The sequence below is a fragment of the Canis lupus genome, chromosome 10 (genome assembly GCF_003254725.2).
Source record: "Canis lupus dingo isolate Sandy chromosome 10, ASM325472v2, whole genome shotgun sequence".
NCBI lineage: Eukaryota > Metazoa > Chordata > Mammalia > Carnivora > Canidae > Canis > Canis lupus.
Genome location: NC_064252.1, coordinates 1,109,262 through 1,129,103, shown reverse-complemented (window position 1 = coordinate 1,129,103; position 19,842 = coordinate 1,109,262). Strand labels below are relative to the sequence as shown.

Below are 19,842 nucleotides of genomic sequence, written 5' to 3'. Positions count from 1 at the left end.
GAAGGGCCCAGGAGGTCCTGGCCCTCGTGGCTTCCTGAGTCCAGAGGCATGTAGGGTCGGGTCGCGCTGGGGAAGGAGGCCGGGCCCCCCCAGCTGAGGGCACGGGCCGCGGGGCCGTGAGCCGGGGCCCTGCTCACCTGGCAGGGCCCCGCTGCGCTCCCGGGCCGCGGCCGCCCCCCTCCCCCCGCCCCGCGTCCTTGCCCCGCCGCCGCCGCCCTCCCGGCCCTTTGTGAGGAGGTCGCGGCCGGAGCTCCCCCCGAGTCCTTCGGCTCGGACCCACCAGCCTCCCCACTTCACCGGAGAAGTTTGTCTCTTCTTCTGGGCTCTCTTCTCTTCCTCCATCTGGGATCCTTCCTGGTTCTCGCCCCTAGGAGACGCCACCCGCTTCCCCTCCCCCAGCGGATTCCTCGCGACCGCCCTGCCCGGCGCCGGGCGCCACCCCGGAGCTCCGGCCTCTTTAAGTGCCCCCCCGCCCCCGCACACGCCGCCGGCGCCCCCCCGCCCGCACACACCGCCGGGGCCCCCACCACCTGCGCGCCGCCCCCGCGGCCCGGCCCTGCTGCAGGTGAGGCCCGGCTCGCGCCCGGTAGCGGCGTCCCCGGCGGGGCCCTCCTGCGGTCGCCCGGCCCGGGGATCCCCGCCGCCGAGCCTCGGCCCGACTCCCCTGCGGGAACGGTCCTTCCTCTCTGCCCCGCACTATCTGCCCGCGCGTTTCTCCCCGGTCCTCGGCGCCCGGAATCTGGGCTTCTCACGCCTTGGCCGACCTCTCCCGAGCACCCCTCCTATTCCAGCCCCGGGAGCGCCCCTCCCCCGCGCCTGCCTCGCCAGAAATCTCCCGCGGTCTGGGTTTCGCCTCCTCCCCCCTGGATCCGGAGCTTTCCCACGCCATCCTAACCTCCAATGGGAGGGGGAACAACCGCCACCCCAACTCCTCTCCCTTCCTCGTAGTAAGTGGGGGTTGGAGGTTTAGCATGGACATGGACTACCCAGTCCCTAGTGGGCCCTGCTCCGTGTCGACCTTCAAGTTCAACTGAGCCCCAACTAAAGCTCTTCTGTAGCTCTGACCCCACCCCGCCTCTCCCGGAGTTTGGGGGTCCAACCTCAGCACCCACCAGCCAGCCCAGGTGGGAAAGGCCCTCTTCCTGGACCTGGGGTGGGCTGGGCCAGCTTCGGAACACTTCTATTCCAGGAGCAGGGGATGGGGGGGAGGGAGGCACACCCAGAATCTTGTGATTCCGGGCTTAAGGGTCTGCAGGGACATAGTGGGTGAGGGCTGGATCTAAGCGCGTGAAGGTGCTGGGGGGTGGGGGTGAGGGAGAGGTGAGGGAATCTTAACCTTCTCGGCTCAGATGCAGAGGGAGTCCCATTCTAAGGAACAGGGCTTTCCCCCCCACTTCCCCTCACCCCCCCCCCCCCCCCGCCTGCGAGACTGCGGCGGAGAAGCTCATTGGGGAGTTTGAAACAGGTCTGTGGGTGAATCTGAGGGGGGCACATACCAACTTGGAGAGGAGAGGAGGAGGGTTTATGGTCCTTTGGATGTGTTACAGGAGAATCTAGCCTCCTCCAAATAGAGAGGGGGAGGAGACTGTTTTGGACTAACCTGGAGAGGGAGGGGAGCAAATTGGAGTGGCTGCGGGGTTCAGGGCTGACTCCCGACCAGCGCGGGGAGGGGGGGCTTTAATAGTTACCTCCCCTCTATCGGGGAATACTCCCCTCCCTCCGAGTCCAGCCGGGCCCCCAAACTCTGCCCCTTCCCATCTGGGGCTTGCATCCTTCCCCCACTAGATCCACCACTCCAGAATGAGGGGACCAGGCATCTGGATTTGTTCCAGACTCGGAGTCCTGTTCCATGACCTGGAAGATAGCTGGGTGGAGGAGAAGGGTGGTGGGCAGCACAGCCGAGGCGGGTGGAATTCCAGGAGTATCTGGAGGGGGAGAGGGAGGGACGGAGGGAGGGAGGTAAAGGGATGCAAACGAATCCTCTTCCTTCTCCCATTCTCTTTCTTCCCCCTCCCAGCCCCAGCCATCTGGCTCGGTGGAGCCAGGCACTGTGGCAACTGACCCCAGAGTCAGGGTGGTGCCGCAGGAACACAGGCAGGGCGAGAAAGGGGGAGCAGGTGCTAATTTCTCCCTTCTCATTTTCATTACCCGCCCACTGGCCTGGCTTGAGAGAGGTTCAGAGTATTCCCTAGATACCCTTCTCACAAGTTGCTGAAAAAGTGACCATTTGCCCCTTCCCCTTTCTAGTAGCTTCCTGAAGGGAGATAGGGTGGGTGATTGACCACATGTGATGAGACTGAGGAATGTTTGGGGACATATGGGGTCAGTCTGCCCTCTGTCGTCTGGATGGGGGGAGAAGCACAGCTGCTGCCTGGGGTGGCTTCTGACTAGAAGTAAATACCCAGCTGTTGGGCATATTGACACCTCACCCTCATCCGGGCTCAAAGAGCAAGGAAGGTCTCTGGTTAGATGGGATGAGCAGGGGGCTCTCAGGGAGGAAGGTAATTGAAGTCTTTCTGCACCAGATGGGAAGAACGGATCCTGCCCCACTTTCCTTTCTAATCCCAGGTGGCCCTCCTATCCAACACCCCTCTTCCCTACCGCTCCTGGCTGGGATAGTCCTAGAGGTTGCCCTGGAGACTAGGCCTGGGGCTCGGAAGGGGTGGGGGCAGCCAGTGGGGCACAGGAGTAACCGGCTCTTCCGGAGCGTAGTGGAGCCAGCGGGTGGGTGTGTGTGGGTGTGTGGTGGGGGAAGGGGCGTGGCCACGCCCGCGACTGGCGGGCTCCTCCCCTACCTCCCGCCTCTGACTGGCCAGCCCTACGACGGGGGCGGAGGTAGGAGGATTGTCCCTCGTCTGCCCTGGAAAAGGGAAGAGAGAGAGAAAAAAGATAGTGGCTCTCTTCCCTGGCCTTTTAGGAAGCCACTTCCAAGCCCTGAGCCCTCTTCATCTGCCTTTTTTAATTTTTTATTTTGGGGAAGGTGGGGCATTCCTTAGCAGAAGTTTGCCGGATCCCTGCTTTCTCCAGAAGAAGGGGCCCTTATCCTTTGATTTAACTCAGGTCAGCAGGCTGTTAGGGTCTTTTTTTTTTTTTTTTTTTTTTCCCCCCCGATGGTGACCTATAAATCTGTTATTGAGTCAGGGAGGAGAGAAGAGTTTTGATTTGACCTGTCTATTCCTTCCCCCTAGTAATCTTCTCTCAGGAACGGGAGAGTAACCCTTCTAACCCTCTTAGCCTCTTCCCTCTGGCCCACACGCTTTAAGGCTTTACTGAAGCTCACTTCTTTATTAGCTTCTCTGAGCCATTTGTGGTAGGGAGTAGAGTCTGTTCCCAAAATTGAGGCAGAGACTACTCCTCTGTGAAGTTAGGAAATACAATCCAGACTGATGTATTTTTGGTCCTGCCTTGCCCTGTCCCCACCCAGTTTTCAGATTTTCTTCCTTCCCAGACCCCCAGAGGGAAAGGTATTTGTTGACTCTCCAACCTGCCAGAGTTTCATTATCCACACTCTGTTCCTCTTCCAGCATATTCAGCCTGAGTTTTGCAATTGTTTGTAGAACTACATTGCATTGAATAGGAATTATCTTGAAGTCTGCAGAGCCTGTTGAGTTACAAACCTGATTTCTAGTCACATTTTATCCACAGTTTGACCTTGAACAAGCCTGTTAACCTCTCTGGGCCTTAATTTCTTCACCTGCCAAACAAGAGCAGGTTGAGCTAGAAATTCTAAAATCTAATATTATATGACACTCTTTTCCATCCTAGGGCCCCGCAATAGACATTATAGATGAGAGCCAAACTGTAGTCCTCTGCTAGTTTTTTTTTCTCTCCTGTTCTCAGGTTTCACACAGTCATATAGCCCTATCAAAAACAGTACTGGGGTTCTAGAGCAGCTGGACATTTGGGGCATCTTATTTGCTGTGCCAGTTTTCCGGCTAATCCCCCGCCGCTCCGGCCAGGTTTAGGCTAGACTCAGGTCTTCCTGGTCTGGTTCCAGAGCCGAGCTTCCTTTTCCTACGCACAGGAATCTTCCTGACTCCCAGAGCCCTGCAGATGTCACCGGGAAAGTGGTGATCCAGACAGGACCAGGCTGCCCCCACAGGACACAGGTGAGTGGGGGCAGACGCCGCAGCCTCTTGCCTTTCTACCCGCCCCTTTATCAGGACTGAACTTCCTCACTAACCTTTCTGCTCCTACACGTCCACTTTTCAACCAACCACCCAGCCTGGGAAATAAGTGCCCTTGAGATTATCCCCTCCGCCTCCACCCCACACCCCTGTTAGGGGAATGGCGCATGCCTTGGTCCTAAAATTTTGGTCTAGTCTTTCAGGTTAACCTCTGGGCCCGTGGCACGCCTTTCAGCTTGCTCGGTGTGAAGCAGGACTACCGCCCACGAGGAGCCATTAGGCCGAGGGAGCCGCCGGGCCGGCTGGGGGAGCCGCCGCGGCACTAGGACCCAGATCCGGGTCGGGGAGCGGGGCCGGCGGCGCTAGGACCCGGTGGCGGAGGCCGCGGAGGGCGGCTCTCTCTCGGCCGCAGCTTCCCCGCCCCCTCCGGCTTCGGCTCACTCCTCCCCCGCCGGCCATGTTGGCTCCGCTCGGGCCCCGCGGTTGAGCCGCGTCCCCCTCCCCCCTCCCGGACCCCAGACCCCCTCCCCCGCGGTCCCCTCCCCTCCTGGCGCCCGGAGCGCGGCCATGTGAACCGCCCGTCCCCCGGGGAGAGACAAGCCCCGAGCCAGGCTGGACGCCGCCGCCTCAGGTCTGTTGGGTCGCTGGCCGGGGGCCTGAGGGGAGGGAGCCCCGCTTTCTTCCGAGGCTTCCCTCAGGGAACAGGCTGCGGGGCAGCCCGGAGCGTCGCCCCGGGCGAGGAGCTGACTCCGGCGTCTTTCCTGCTGGGACCCAGCCTGGGGCGGGGGGCTCGCTGCTCTGCGGGCCGGGAGGGGAAGGGGGCTGGCGGGTCGGCTGAAGGCCGGGCCGGGCTGGCGGGGGCGGGAGCGGCCGAGGAGGCTCGCGGCGGCGGCGGCGGCGGCGGCGGCGGCGGCGGCGGCGGCGGCGGCGGCTGCGAGGAGGCGGAGGAGCCGCCCGGCTGGTGGAGACGCCTCCTGTGGGGGACTCGGAAGGAATCCCCGGGAGGGGCTCCACCTCCTCGGGTGGGGTGGGGGCGGGGGCTGCCCGGTGCGGAGGGTGGGCGAGGGGGTTCCCTGGGCGGGTGGGACCCTCCGTCTGTGGGGACTGGGCCGTCCTGGCAGCGGCGAGAGGAAGGTAGAGGGGCTTCCGGGGGTCTCGGTGCCTCCCTCGGTGCGGGGTGCGCGCTCCCTCGAGCGTGGCGAGCAGGGGAGGGCCTGGCTGGAGCGCGGTGTGCTTGGCTCGGGCCGCCGAGCCCCGGGAGTCTCCCACTCGAGGGATGGGGGTTGATGGAGCTGACGCGGAGACGTCTGAGCCGGGCTTTTAGGGGCCGAAGGGAAGAATAAAGAGGGATCCCCTTCCGAGGGGATCCCTTACTAAGGGGATCCCCCTTTCCGTGGCAGAAAAGACGATCCTGTATCATCCCTTTCTTTGCTTATGTTCCCAGTTTTCCGAGGAAAGACTATGCCGTTAGCGGGCATCCTTTGTAGGATTTATTGGTGTGCGAGATTTGCATCCTACGGGGGGGCGGGGGGGGGGAGCTTCCACCTCCATCTGTACACAAACAGCCCCTCCCCCAAGCCTCCCGCAGGAAGTGGCCGGGAAATGGCAGCTGTGCGTTTGCTGCTGCGTCTCTTGTTGTTTTGAAATGTCCATTTTAATCAGATTTGGTTTCATTTTCTGAGGCCTTCTGGGCAAGCTTGGATCCTGCCAACCATGCGGTCTTAGGAGTCCTTTCGTTCGACTTTTTTCTTTCTTTTCTTTTTTTTTTTGGTAAACTTCATTTGTCAACTGGAAGTGTAGTCACTGCAGTTGACTCACTGAATCCCGATCTGCCTCCCCCCTCCTCCCACACTCCAGAGCATCTCTGCTTCCATGTCTGGATTTTTTTTTTTTTTTTCCTTGAGCTAGAGGTCATAGAGTAGCAAACTCAGTCATCCACTGCACTTTGAATACTAGTGATGAAAATTCTCGCAGCGTTAGAGAGCTGCCAGGAAGACCTGGGATCTTTCTGTGTCATGAGAGTGACTTTTTAGGGTCCTACTTAATGTATTCTTAAGTATAACTTTCTGTATTGCAGAGCACCTCATCAGATGAACTTGTGAGATGAAGAGTAGATTCTGAGAAGTGGAAGAAGAGGGAATGGAATTTATATGTTGGAGTAGGGACTGATTTGCAGGGTGAAGGTGATGGGCTTATTCCTTACTGGTGATTCTAGCCTAAGAGTAGTTAGTCCCCATGGGAAGCATATTAATTGATGTAGGGTGCTGGGTGGTTTACTTTCTGCAGAACCAACTAGTAAGGAAGGTTAGCTGTCATGTGACTCGCTCTTCAATCCATAAAAGACATCTTCTCTCTTGTTACCTGTTGGAGAGTGGTGAGCTTTTTTCCCTCTGTTCTGCACAAAGTCATGTGTCCACATTTTCTTTCTCCTACCTGATAACTGCAGAGGATTTCTACTCTAGCATATATTGGTGCACTGTGTGTACTATGTCCCCAGGCACTTTGGTTAGAGAGTAGTTGGCAACAGGATTTTGTATTTTGAGAGATGACATACTCAGATCATTGGACTATCCTAAAAACTGCTTAAGGCTGGCATAAACATTAATCTTTTCAGTATTTTCCAGTCATAACCCTCCCACCTGAATTGCAGATTCCTAGATTAGAGGTCCAGGTGGGAATAGATGGATGTATGACGTGATAGCAGCAGCATCACTGTTAAGATAGCATCATTGCTTTTTTCACTGAAGCTGTTGAGGTTGATATGGAAAAAATAAAAACAAGTTCAGTATTATTGTCCTTTTTCTTGTCCCTCTTCATGACTGGTTGGTTTTTTTTTTGGGGGGGGGGTTATTTTATTTTTAAAGATTTTATTTATTCATGAGAGACACAGAGAAGCTGGTTGGTTCTTTTGAGGTGTTTTCTGACAGGGTTGATTTGACACACTGATTGTAAGTTTCCCTTTCTTCAGCCTTTGTTTACCTAAGTTGAGACCTGACAGAATAGTAAATTGATTTTCCCCATTGGGGGTTAAAAAAAAGTGAAGGAGGGAAAAAGACCACTCTTCTTTGGACTCCGTAAAGGAATAGAAGTTGGTTTTGAGAAAGTAGATATAGATTCATTTGATACATGATTAATTGGAATGGTGAATGAAGCAAACTTTTCCACGTCCTTGTAAAATGGATGCATTTTTCCATCAGAGCAGTGGATTTCTTAATATTGAGTGTTTTGTTGGTTTCTTGTTTTTGTTTTCTTCATAAAGGAGAAAATTTTGAGGTACTACGTGGGCTGACCTCCAGAGCTAGTCAGAAATCTAGACTTCCTTGAGAGGCTCATCTTGCAGTCTTGTGGTTCTGGAATCAGGTGTTGCCAAGAGAAGCAAAGCTTGTTAGGATAACTGTGTCTTGCTGCCATTGACCTTTCTTATTACCTCTGAAGAGGTTTGCTATGTTATATTCTTTTTTTTTTTTTAATTTTTATTTATTTATGATAGTCATACAGAGAGAGAGAGGCAGAGACATAGGCAGAGGGAGAAGCAGGCTCCATGCACCGGGAGCCCGACGTGGGATTCGATCCCAGGTCTCCAGGATCGCGCCCTGGGCCAAAGGCAGGCGCCAAACCGCTGCGCCACCCAGGGATCCCATATTCTTTTATTGTTAAAATAGTGTAGAAGTTAGTCCAATAGTTGGTGTGATGTTTGACCTTGTATCTGATGTGTACAGTGAGGCAATAATGCCAAAGTTTTTATGTCTTGGGACATAGAGTGAAGTATAAAACTTGGAAGGTATTTCCTGGGGCAGATAATCTTCCAAATTTGTTTCTTGAGATATGGATGTCTTCATATACCCCATAGCCCAAGATTAATACTTTATCAGCATTATTGCACATGGGTCAAAGGACTTTATTTAATATAATCTCTACACCCAACATGGGGCTCGAACTCAGGACCTGGAGATCAAGAGTTGCATGCTCTACTGACTGAGTGAGCCAGGGCCTCCAGAAGGACTTTTTAAAATTTTTTTTCCAACCAGCTTGTCAGTCTGCCTCATTCATTTTGAAATTTATGAAATTCTGCAAAACAGAAAAACTGTATTTGAAGAGCTCTGGAGATAGTTCTTAGATTGGGTCACTAGCAGTAAAAGTAGCATTGTGTTACTATGTTGCTTAGTGTTTTGTCCTAATTAAAGAGAATAATAGGGCATTTTTACCAATTAAAAAGATAATCTTAGCAAAAATTCATCGAAACTAACATATGGGGGTTTTTCAGGGAGAAGTAGTCTCACTAGTTTTGGTCTCCTTGGGTTGGACTCTTCATGACCTGTCTCACTAAACAGGATCTTAACCTACCTGCTCATCTCATGGTTTTTTTTTACGGGGGGATGTCTTCTTGAAGGCAAGGATCGAGTTCTTAACTGTTAGAACTGAAATTCTGAGAAACAATTAGGGCTGAACGAAGGAAATAACCTTGTTACAACCTTTGGAATATGACTTTTACTGTCCTGTAATTTCAGAGGCATCTCCATTCCTCTGGCAGTGAAGTGACCAGAGAGAACTGTGGCAGAAAACCTCATTTAGATCATTATATGATTTCTTTATTCAGTCAACAAATAGTTTAAAACCTACTGTGTACCTTGAGTGTGTACTTTGAGTGTTCAGTTAAATCAACCGAGAACATTTCACTAATTTAGAGCTCAAATTTATTGCCCCTTACTTTCTCAGTACTTCCCTGTTTATAGGCCTTATTTTCCGTAGGGGACAGCTGTCTAAAATACATTAAGATTTGGGACCTCTCTTCTTTCTAGGAATTGTTACCTCTGAAGAATGAAGCTAAATTTTTGGGTTCTCTGAGCAAAAACCACAGCCTTTATTGAATGAGTAAGCCGGTAGTGGCAGAAAAGATAGATTTATTCATTTGTCCAATCTGTGGCTTCAGCAATATTTCCTTTGGTTCTTTTAAGTACTTAGCACTAAATTAGGTGCTGGACATATAATGGTACAACATATTATCTGATTGATGCTGTAGAACCTATATGGTTTGGAAGAAATAAGGTCAAAGAACAATCCTCTTTGTGTTCTGAGCAGCCTAGACATGGCAGTTGTCTTTGAGTGGCGTTTTGTTTTTGGTTTTTTAAGATTTTATTTATTTATTAGAGACAGAGGACAGAGACACAGAAAGAGAGACAAGCAGAGGGAGAAGCAGGCTCCGTGCAGGGAGCCCGACATGGGACTTGATTCTGGGTCTCCGGGATCACGCCCTGGGCTGAAGGCAGTGCTAAACCACTAAGCCACCGGGGCTGCTCCCCCCCCCCCCCCCCCGCCCTTTTTTAAGCTTTTATTTATCTATTAGAGACAGAGAAAGACAGGCAGAGGGAGAAGCAAGCTCTATGCAGGGAGCGCGATGTGGGACTCGATCCCGGGTCTCCAGGATCATGCCTTGGGCTGAGTGGCTCCCCTTAATATATGTAGTCTTCTTTCATCATTCTCCTGCCTCATTGCCCTGACTATGAAAGGGAGTTAAAGAAAGCACATTTTGAGAAAAAGCCTCAGTCCATACGTGCTGTAGTGGTCTGAGTCAGAGTTCCAAGTGCAGATTGTTACCAGGGCTGTTGGAATGGGCTATCCTTTACGAGAGAAGGTATGGGTTGGCATTTTGAACTCTGTATGGGTGGAGGAAGACACCTTAGCCAGAAAGGGGGTTTTAATAAAAGTCAGTACATCTTTGTAATTCTCTCAGGGTATGGAATAGGAATTGCAGAATGGGGCAGCTTTTGTATTATAGCAAGACTTTTCAACTTTGGTACAAATGATATTTTGAGCCAGATGATTGTTAGTTGTGGTGGGCTGTCTTGTATATTACAGGATCATTAGAAGTATCTCTAGCTTCTACTTACTAGATGCCAGTAGAATATACTTTTCAACATTACTAAATAGCCCCAGAGGCAAAATCACTCCTGGTTAGGAATCACTGTATTAGATTATGGTTTGTGAATCCAAATATGAGTAGACTTGAGAAATATCCTTTATAGCATTCACAGTTATGAAGGTAAGACATAGTGGTATGATTTATTTACTATACAGTAAAATTTGGATTTCCTGTTTAATAAAGATAAACACTTGAAAGCTTTCCCCACCCCTTCCTGCCCCGCCCCCCAATTTAGGAACCTCTCTATTTGTAGAACTGTGGTATTACTATATGGGAAGAATGAACCAAAGAACTGCAGGTACTGCCAAAGTGTCTGGCTGGATGGTTAATGTGTCTTGTCTTTCTGGGGGTAGCCTCAGAAGTCTGTTAGGATTGGCCAGGGCACCTGCAACAGTGTCGAAATCTGTAATATTTATTTCAACACATTGTGCATTGTCAGCCTTTTTGTGTTAAAACCATGTCACAGGTCCACAGAATAAGTAGCTCTTCAGTTGAGACTGAGAAAAACAGCCTTATTTGGCCATGTGGCAAGGGCTTTACTGCTTCAAGCTCAAGGAGCAATGTCCCTTAATTCTTACAAATGAAGCATAGAGTCTCTTAAGAGATCCATTTACACACTACCAGGACTGGGCTGAGTACTGGCCTGATTATACTTCCTGGTCATGAGAGCTGTCTGCTATTCTGGGGGTTGGGCACTGACTGATTCTTTTTTCATTTGCCCAAAATCCTATTAGTTCAAAGGGAGATATGCTCCTTTGCTTTACCTATTCTCCTTTAGGAGGGAGGGCATAGATGGGAAGTCATAATTTACCTTCAGGATTATTGTGACAAGCATCTTGGGTAGGAAGGTTAAAATGAAATAACCCTAGGTTTATTGCTTACAAGAGCTGTCTACATTTTTGCATTCCCGTGGTGTGATCCCATAGTTAAGGGTCATCTGAAATCAAGAGTCAATGTGTAAGGAAGTCTGACTGGGAGGATTACCCCTAGTTTTGTAGTACTGGTAAAAAAAAAAAAAAAAATTTATTTGAGAGAGAATGAGCAAGAGTGAGTGGGACCAAGGATGTGGTGGGGAGGGGCAGAGGGAGAGAGTCTCAAGCAGACTGCTCTGAGCCCAATGTGGAGCTCAATCCCACGACCCTGAGGTCATGACTTGAGCCAAAATCAGGAGTCAGACACTTAACTGACTGAGCCACCCAGGTGCCTCTGGTTATGTTTTTAAATTATATTTTTATTTTGATCTTTTGGGTCTTGTTATCTTTTTATCCTCACAAGCCATGGAGGTGGGTACTACAATTTTTAGTAATGATGAAACTGAGGTTCAGCAACATTAAGTAACTTGTCCAGGGTCACACAGCTAATGGTAGTATAGCTGGGATTTGAACGTAGAGCCCATAATGTGCTATTTTCACTGCACGGCACAAAGGGTATTTTATATTTTTAGGAAGCTTCTTGTAAATGAAGTGATTGTGGTCCTGATGACCCTTCAGCAGAGGCTAGTGGGGAAACAGACCTCAGGCACTAGATAACTTCCCATTCCTTTTACTTATCTGATTTCTGTGAGCCATCCATTTATTCCTATTAGTATGTAATTTATGAGACCTGAAACGCTGTGTTTTCCCAGAGTAGCAGAGAGGAGAAAGAAGGTCACTAGTTTCCTTGCAGATTCAAATAGAAAATGGAGAAATGAACTGTGGCCTATCATTGAGTGGAAGGATATAGTTTGGTGCACATGGGAGAAAAGGTGTCTGTCACACACATACCAGGGGAGGTGTGGCTGTGCATAAAACTGGGGGAGGGAAGAGGTGGGGATCAGATGAGATTGGCTCTCCAGGAATAGCGTTTCTAGTACTTCCGAAATGAATTACTGCATGTCCTCTTTGCTCTGTGATGTAAGCTTTGGAAGGAACCTAACCTAGAGGATTAGGGAATGAACTTTCCTCCTTGATGTCTTTCATTTCAGAAGCTTATCGTTCCATAAGGCTTATTTTTCAGACCCTTTATTACTGAGGAGTGGCCCTTGTAGGAAAATCCTCGGAGATCCTGAGGTCTTTCTCTGTAGAAACCCAGTTTCTTTGATGCACAGCAGGTTTAGTTCTGCTTATTTTAGAGTGACTATGGGAAATCAATCTATGCTAAAAAGATTTCCCCCTTTTGTCAATAAAATATGACTTGCTTAAAAAAAATTTTTTTTTTTTTAAATTTCAGTTAAGGGATACCTGGGTGGCTCAGTGGTTGGGTGTCTGCCTTTGGCTCAGGGCGTGATCCTAGAGTCCCAGGATGGAGTCCCACATCGGGCTCCCTGCAGGGAGCCTGCTCCTCCCTCTGCCTGTGTCTCTGTCTCTCTCGTGAATAAATAAAATCTTAAAAATTTTTTTTCAGTTAAAATTAATAAAGGTAGAGACAATTAGGGTATTTAGCTAGAAAATCTGATAACTGTCATGTCATAAATAGTTTATATTTCATGTTCAGAACACCTAATTGTGTCTAATTTGCATTATCTAGCATATTTAGGAACATGATTCTGAAAATCTTTGGGCAATAGTCATATATGTTCTTAATTTATTCATTCTTTAAACAGCTTTACTTCTGATTCTTTTTAAAAAGAGGTTGTTTGGGATCCCTGGGTGGCGCAGCGGTTTGGAGCCTGCCTTTGGCCCAGGGCGCGATCCTGGAGACCCGGGATCGAATCCCACGTCGGGCTCCCGGTGCATGGAGCCTGCTTCTCCCTCTGCCTGTGTCTCTGCCTCTCTCTGTGTGTGACTATCATAAATAAATAAATAAAATTAAAAAAAAAAAAAAAAGGTTGTTCGGGATCCCTGGGTGGTGCAGCGGTTTAGCGCGTGCCTTTGGCCCAGGGCGCGATCCTGGAGACCCGGGATCGAATCCCACGTCGTGCTCCCGGTGCATGGAGCCTGCTTCTCCCTCTGCCTCTCTCTCGCTCTCTGTGATATGACTATCATAAGTAAATAAAAAATTAAAAAAAAAAAAGAGGTTGTTTAAAACATCATCTAGGTCTTTATTGCCTTATCTTGGAAGCTTGATAAATCTACCTGAATTCTTCTGTCCTTTTTAAAAACATGGTAACATAAGGGGTTGCTTTTTCTATATTGAGATAGATCGTGTTTCTTACATATCAAATTAGTATGTACTAGTATGTCATAGTATCTGATAAGTCAGACTTTACCAGTAACTCTGGCTTCTGCTTCCTATCTTTCTTCCCTCTTATCTTTGCTCTGTCAAGGTTAAATATATTCTTTTTTTTTTTAAGATGTTATTTATTTATGATAGAGAGAGAGAGGCAGAGACATAGGCAGAGGGAGAAGCAGGCTCCATGCAGGGAGCCTGACGGGGGATTCGATCCCCGGTCTCCGGGATCACGCCCTGGGCCAAAAGCAGGCGGTAAAACCGCTGTGCCACCCAGGGATCCCAAGGTTAAATATATTCTGACCAAAAGCTTCACTTATCATTCCTTCTCATTTCGCCCTGTCATGTTCAGAACAGTGCAAAAAGCTTTTTAACCATACTATCCCTCCAAGGAACCACTACCCTTTACAAATGTAAGATATCCAACTATTCTCCCATGACCCTTTACATTTAAGCTACAGAACCAAAACATTAGGAAGTAACCATAATAGGTATAACAGAATAATATTCCTTGGTGTTCCACTGTTTGTTTTTTAAATATTTTTCTTTATTTATTCATGAGAGATGCAGAGAGAGAGAGGCGGAGACACAGGTAGAGGGAGAAACAGGCTCTACGCAGGGAGCAGGGAGCCTGATGTGGGACTTGATCCTGGGATTCCAGGACCACGCCCTGGGCCGAAGGCAGGCGGTAAACTGCTGAGCCACCCAGGGATCCCTTGGTTCCACGGTTTTTTAATCAGTTTTCCACCTCTGACGTTTTTCTGAGTTGTGTTCTTAGAAAACCATGAAAAAGAGTAGAAGTGTTGGATGATTTGAGTTTTGCTATTATGGTCTACTTCCCTAAAACATGTTTTCAAATCCCTTCACTAAGGTAACTACTATCTTCTTCAGATGCCTAGGGCTATGGACAGGATAACATGGAAATAATTTAACTCAAGTATAATAATAAACAGTGTAGCATATGTGTCAGATATGCTTTTTCTGCTAACACCCCTATCTCCATGGCTTCCTATCAAAAAGATGGCATTGAGAACCTTCTGTGGCCCCTGGGAATGGGACTCTGGCCTTACCTTGAGGGGAAGGAAAACAAAAGGATGGAAAAGGTTAAATATAACATAATAGAGGTTTAATAATATCTAACTTAGGAGGATAACCTGGACCAGAAGTTAAGATTGATTAAGGGGTTTACAGGGGAAGATTATTCGAGGCTTATAGCTTATTTTTTTCTCACTATTTATCTCTACAAGGGTGGCTTTATAGCACTATTTCTGTAGGGTCATTGCCCAGGTTAGGGGTATAGTTCCTCCTCTTTTTCAACCTGTACCCCCTGAAATAACCCCTAGTACATAGGTAGAAGAAGGGTAAGTAGATGGAGGGGAGGGGGCATTCCCTCTAGAAGATTCCAGGTGATATAACCTTGTTTAACCGCCAGTATTTTTTCCCCCCTCTCTCTTCCCTCCTACAGAAATGGAGGCAAACGACCATTTTAACTTTACTGGCCTTCCCCCTGCACCTGCTGCCTCAGGACTGAAACCCTCTCCCTCCTCAGGGGAGGGCCTCTACACTAACGGGTCTCCCATGAACTTCCCCCAGCAAGGGAAAAGTGAGTGTGAGGGCCACATGGCCTGGGGAGGGAGTGGGCATAATTCCTATAGAGCAGGTTGATGGGACAAGATTTGGCTCCCCTCTGGGCTAGCTACCTCACTACAGCTCTTTTTTCTTGCCAGGTGGGGAGGGAGGAAGTAAATCCTCAGAACTTCAGCTGCTGGAGAGAAATCAAGTTTCTAAGAACAAGTTCTAGGGGTTTTTGGAAGCAGCATTCTTAGTCTTGACTTAAGGTTGGGAGGGGTTAGAAAAACATACTGGCTTTTTCATCTTGGCCTGCTCTTCTGTCAGCCCTGTTCCCTGGCTACTGCCAGAGTGGTGAGATGGCTACTGCTTCTGATAACACTTCTGGACCCATGGGAGAGATAAAGGTCCAGCCCCCTGAGAAGCTGTTTTTAAAGGTGAAGCCAGCCCTAGGATTGGGGGTGGAGAGTTTGGGTGAAGGTAGGGATGTGTTTGCCTTTTAGTTTGTGTAGTAGAAGAGAGGGCAGATGCTTGGAGTGTCTGTGCCACCCCTGTCCTTGAGAGTAGAAGGTAGGGACAGAGAGAGTTTTAATGCTTACTTAGTTCCCCAAAGGGAAACATCTATTATAATTCCAGATGGAAGTGTTGCTGCCAAGATCAGGTCTTTCCCTGGATTTGGCTTATCAGTTGCTCTGTACATAGCTCTGCCAAGTACTTCTCTAATCTTGCCTGGATTTCAGGTACTTTATACTTGGAAGCAGAGAGAAGCCCAAATGCTTCCCTCCTTCCTTACAGCAGAAAAATACTGCCATAGCCTTATACCTAACTATTTCTCCCTTCTGTCCTCCACACAGGGGTTGCAGATAGATAGACGAAGCTCCTTTATTTCACTGGAGGACCCCCTCCCCCAAGTGTCTTTAGTATCTTGGTTCATTTTATTTGAATTGTCCTCCAGTCCAGAGGTGTTGAGAACTGAAGTCTGTAGCACTGGTCACGCAGTGATTTTCCCCCTGCAATATTACCCTCCAGTTCCTATGGGGGGGCCAAGCCCAGCCTTCTGAGTTGGGATCTTGCTGCTGTGGTGACTGCAGATTCTATTCTTAGCCCAGCACAAAGTGCTGGATCTGCATGTGCCAGTGAGGTGGAGGCTGTCCCTTCTGGTGCCACTGCAGGGCCAAACGGGCTCTGGGGTAAGGGGGGGGGGGGGGCGCTGGAGAATTCAGTCATGCCACTCCAAGGCAAGAATTCCTCTAGGGAATGAGGGTGGAGAAGAATGTAAGTCACTGTAGGGAGTCTGCAAGCAGCTTCATTTAAAAAAATAAAAAACCCTGAGCATCAGCAGCAGTCAGCTCTCTGCTGGTCGCTCCTGTGCTAGGCCAGTAGAGCTCCCCAGCTCCCTACTCAGCAGCCTCAGAAGCAGTTGCTAAGCTTACATCCAGGAGCATCTGGGTTCGGTGTTCCCTGGAGACCGAAAAGCTATAAATATAGCAGAGGGGGAATCCCCCTCCCCTTCACCTTCCCTTTTTCTAGTCAGCGCTGTTCTTTTGGTAGAGGCGCTAGATCTTGCACATGGATCTGTAACTGACCCTTCTCCTCTTTCTCTGCCAGGTTTGAATGGGGATGTGAATGTTAATGGCTTATCTACTGTATCTCACACTACTACTTCAGGGATTTTGAACTCTGCTCCCCACTCCTCCAGCACCTCGCACCTCCATCACCCCAGCGTGGCCTACGACTGTCTCTGGAACTACTCACAGTACCCATCTGCCAATCCTGGCAGCAACCTCAAGGACCCACCCCTTCTCTCCCAGTTCTCGGGGGGACAATACCCACTCAACGGCATCCTTGGGGGCAGCCGGCAGCCTTCATCCCCAAGTCACAACACTAACCTTCGGGCTGGGAGCCAAGAGTTCTGGGCCAACGGTACCCAGAGTCCCATGGGGCTTAACTTCGACTCACAGGAACTGTATGATTCCTTTCCTGACCAGAATTTTGAGGTGATGCCCAATGGACCCCCTAGTTTTTTCACCTCCCCACAGACTTCTCCTATGTTGGGATCCAGCATCCAGACCTTTGCACCCTCCCAGGAGGTAGGCAGTGGTATCCATCCTGATGAGGCAGCAGAAAAGGAGCTGACTTCAGTTGTGGCAGAGAATGGCACTGGCTTGGTAGGCAGCCTGGAGCTGGAAGAAGAGCAGCCAGGTATAACTGGGTCTGTGAGCTGGGCTGGGAGAGGAGAAACGGGGCTGGGGGGGGGGGGGCAGTGGCTTTTTGAGGTGAGGAAAACTTGTCTTTCCAGCTCTCTGCAGTGGAGGCTGATTTGCATGTTGGTGATTAGCAGAGCCAAGTGGCTGGTGTTTTTGTGGCAGCAGCACCAGCTCGCGAGTGGGAGTGCAAATTATTTCAAGCTCATGCAGAGCTGCTGGCCTGGAGAGGGCAGGTGGGCGAGCCCGAAACAGCCCCAACAGACACGCTGCATCAAGAAGGGCTTCTTCCAAAATACAGGAAGGGGTTGGGGCATTAGTGGAGGGCATTGAAGCCAATTTGACTTGACTATGGCAAGGCCAGACTGGGCTGCTTGAAGTGGGCTGAGGCCTAATAGTGATTGGCACCCAAAGGTGGGAATGATGCAGGCAGAGCATACCGTTGCTTGTCTACTCCATTTGTTGTTGTTGTTGTTGTTGTTGTTGTTGTTGTTGTTAGCATTGGTACATGTGATAGTCCCTCTCTTTTTCCTCAAAATAGATAAATGCTTATTTTAGCATTGATTCCAAATACAAGAGTGACCACCCTATAAAATCACTGGGTATTTTCTCTGCTTACCACCTGTTCCCACTGGATGGGGAAAATAGCTGAGAATATGATGGGGCTCTTATCTCAGACCCCACTCTCCTTTCCTCCTCTCTTTACTTGCTATAGGATTTTATTAGCATTACTCACTAGAGTATCTTGGTAAGATTGGAACCCAACCATAGGACTGGTACTTAAAATTACTAAAGAATGAACATCCCACTAGCAAAGACTGACTGCCTACTGTAGCCACAGTTGAACAGTTGAAGGCACTGATATGACTTTTGCTCTCTTCTGGGATTTCCTAGAATTAAAGATGTGTGGCTACAATGGCTCTGTCCCTTCTGTGGAATCATTACACCAAGAAGTCTCAGTCTTGGTCCCTGACCCCACAGTGAGCTGCTTAGATGATCCTTCACATCTTCCTGATCAACTGGAAGACACTCCAATCCTCAGTGAAGTCTCTCTGGAGCCCTTCAACCCTCTGGCACCGGGTAGGCTTGGCGGCTGGCTCCCTTCAGTTTGTCCATGCAGAAGGTAGCCAGCTTCTATCACCTAGAAGAGATGGTAAACCAAGGAAAGTATTGAGGAATTTGGGGCATCAGGGCCTCCAGATAATCCTGTGGCCGAACACAGTTTCATGCCACTGGCTGACTAGGCCAACTGCACTCTGAGCTGAATTGGTTCATTTCCCAGGTTCTCTCCCAATGTTCCTTTTGGCCAGGAGCCCTGGGCTGTAATAATTCACTGGATAAGGACTTATTACCACATAGTTGGGCTATTTGAGTTCTAACTATCTCACTAAGAAAACTTGCCAGTGAACGAGTACCTTTCACCCCACTGAAATATAAGAAAAGCCGACTTTATGATGAATGCTAGAATTTTGTGTTGGTCTGTGGGTCGATATAGAGCCCATGCTTTTCCCTTCATTTCTATTTCAGGCTTTTACAATCCCTATTAGCCTGGTGACTTTACTGTTTCAGGGAGAGAGCTGTAGAATTTCCTTAATTTAATAATTAGAAAGAAACTTCACACAATGAGAACTAACTAGAATTGGGAAATCCTGAGACCAGTATTTCTTAAATCTTGTTTTCTGATTTTTCCACCTCCTGAAGAGCCAGTGAGTGGAGGACTTTATGGTATAGATGACACGGAGCTGATGGATACAGAGGACAAGCTGCCTCTTGAGGACAGCCCTGTGATTTCTGCCCTTGATTGCCCTTCTCTCAATAATGCCACTGCCTTCAGTCTCCTGGCAGATGATAGTCAAACTTCAGCCTCTATCTTTGCCAGCCCCAGCTCTCCACCTGTTCTTGGGGAGTCTGTCCTGCAAGGTAAGTGAAGAGAGGGAGGACAGAGTCTCTTCAACCCGAGAAAAGGTGAGGAAACCAGTTCCGTAGATAGGGCCTTAGGGATGGGCGCCTTACTGGGAGCTGAGGGGGCTATGGAATAGTGTGCGTTGGGACTAAAAAAGGCACAGGCTGCTCACTGACTTCTGCCCTGTGCCCAGAAGAACTTGTGGGACTTGGAGTTTGCAGGAAGAAGGAGGCCAAGGGCCTTACTGGGTCCAGGTAAAAGGTACTTCACACAGTGACAGCAATAGCTTTGCCCTTTAACCTTCATGAATGGCTGGAGAGGACAGCCAGAGGCTACTTCTTGTTTTCTAACCCTAGGGAAAAGCCCTCTAAGTGACTCTGTTTAGTTTAGTCCAGGTTCGACTGAGTAGACTCTCTTGCTTTGTAGGACACTATTTTTCCTTACCCATCCTGTCCCTTTGGATTCTAGATAACAGCTTTGACCTGAATAATGGTAGTGATGCAGAACAGGAAGAAATGGAGACTCAGGCTTCAGACTTCTCACCACCTCTCACCCAGCCAACCTCTGACCAGTCATCCACTATTCAGCTCCATCCAGCAACTTCACCAGCAGTCCCACCAACAGCTTCCCCGGCAATCTCCCTGGCAGTTTCGCCAGCAGCCTCCCTGGAAATCTCTCCAGAAGTCTCCCCAGCGGTTTCGCCAGCAGTCTCCCCAGAAATTTCCCCAGTCATCTCCCCGGCAGCTTTCCCAACTGTCTCTCCAACTTCATCAGCAGCCCTCCCACCAGTCTCTTCAGAAGTCTCCTTGACAGCCTCCCCGGTGACCTCCCCAAAAGTATCCCCTGCAGCTTCCCCGGTAGCTGTCCTCCCAGCAGCCTCCCCAGCAGATAAGGATGTCAGCACCTTCCCTGAAACCACCACTGATCTGGAAGAGATCACTGGAGAAGGAATCACTACTTCTGGTAGTGGTG

The 19,842-nt window shown here is 49.5% G+C and overlaps 1 protein-coding gene across 6 annotated transcripts in view; it reads left to right on the top strand.

Annotated features, from left to right (window-relative positions):
- Window positions 1-19,842, top strand: part of BAZ2A (bromodomain adjacent to zinc finger domain 2A) — a 34,761-nt gene that overhangs the window by 823 nt on the left and 14,096 nt on the right. Inside the window, exons 2-7 of one of the 6 annotated variants that reach the window (XM_025476943.3) lie at window positions 4,025-4,109; window positions 14,660-14,797; window positions 16,372-16,965; window positions 17,862-18,047; window positions 18,669-18,887; window positions 19,339-19,839. In XM_025476943.3, coding sequence (XP_025332728.3) covers window positions 14,662-14,797; window positions 16,372-16,965; window positions 17,862-18,047; window positions 18,669-18,887; window positions 19,339-19,839 — 1,636 coding nt within the window. In that variant the 5' untranslated portion in view covers window positions 4,025-4,109; window positions 14,660-14,661. Of the gene's footprint in view, window positions 1-4,024; window positions 4,110-4,606; window positions 4,759-6,092; window positions 6,311-14,659; window positions 14,798-16,371; window positions 16,966-17,064; window positions 17,204-17,861; window positions 18,048-18,668; window positions 18,888-19,338; window positions 19,840-19,842 lie in introns of those variants that run through there. The other 5 variants (XM_025476944.3, XM_049115674.1, XM_049115675.1 and 2 more) reach the window with 5 other exon arrangements.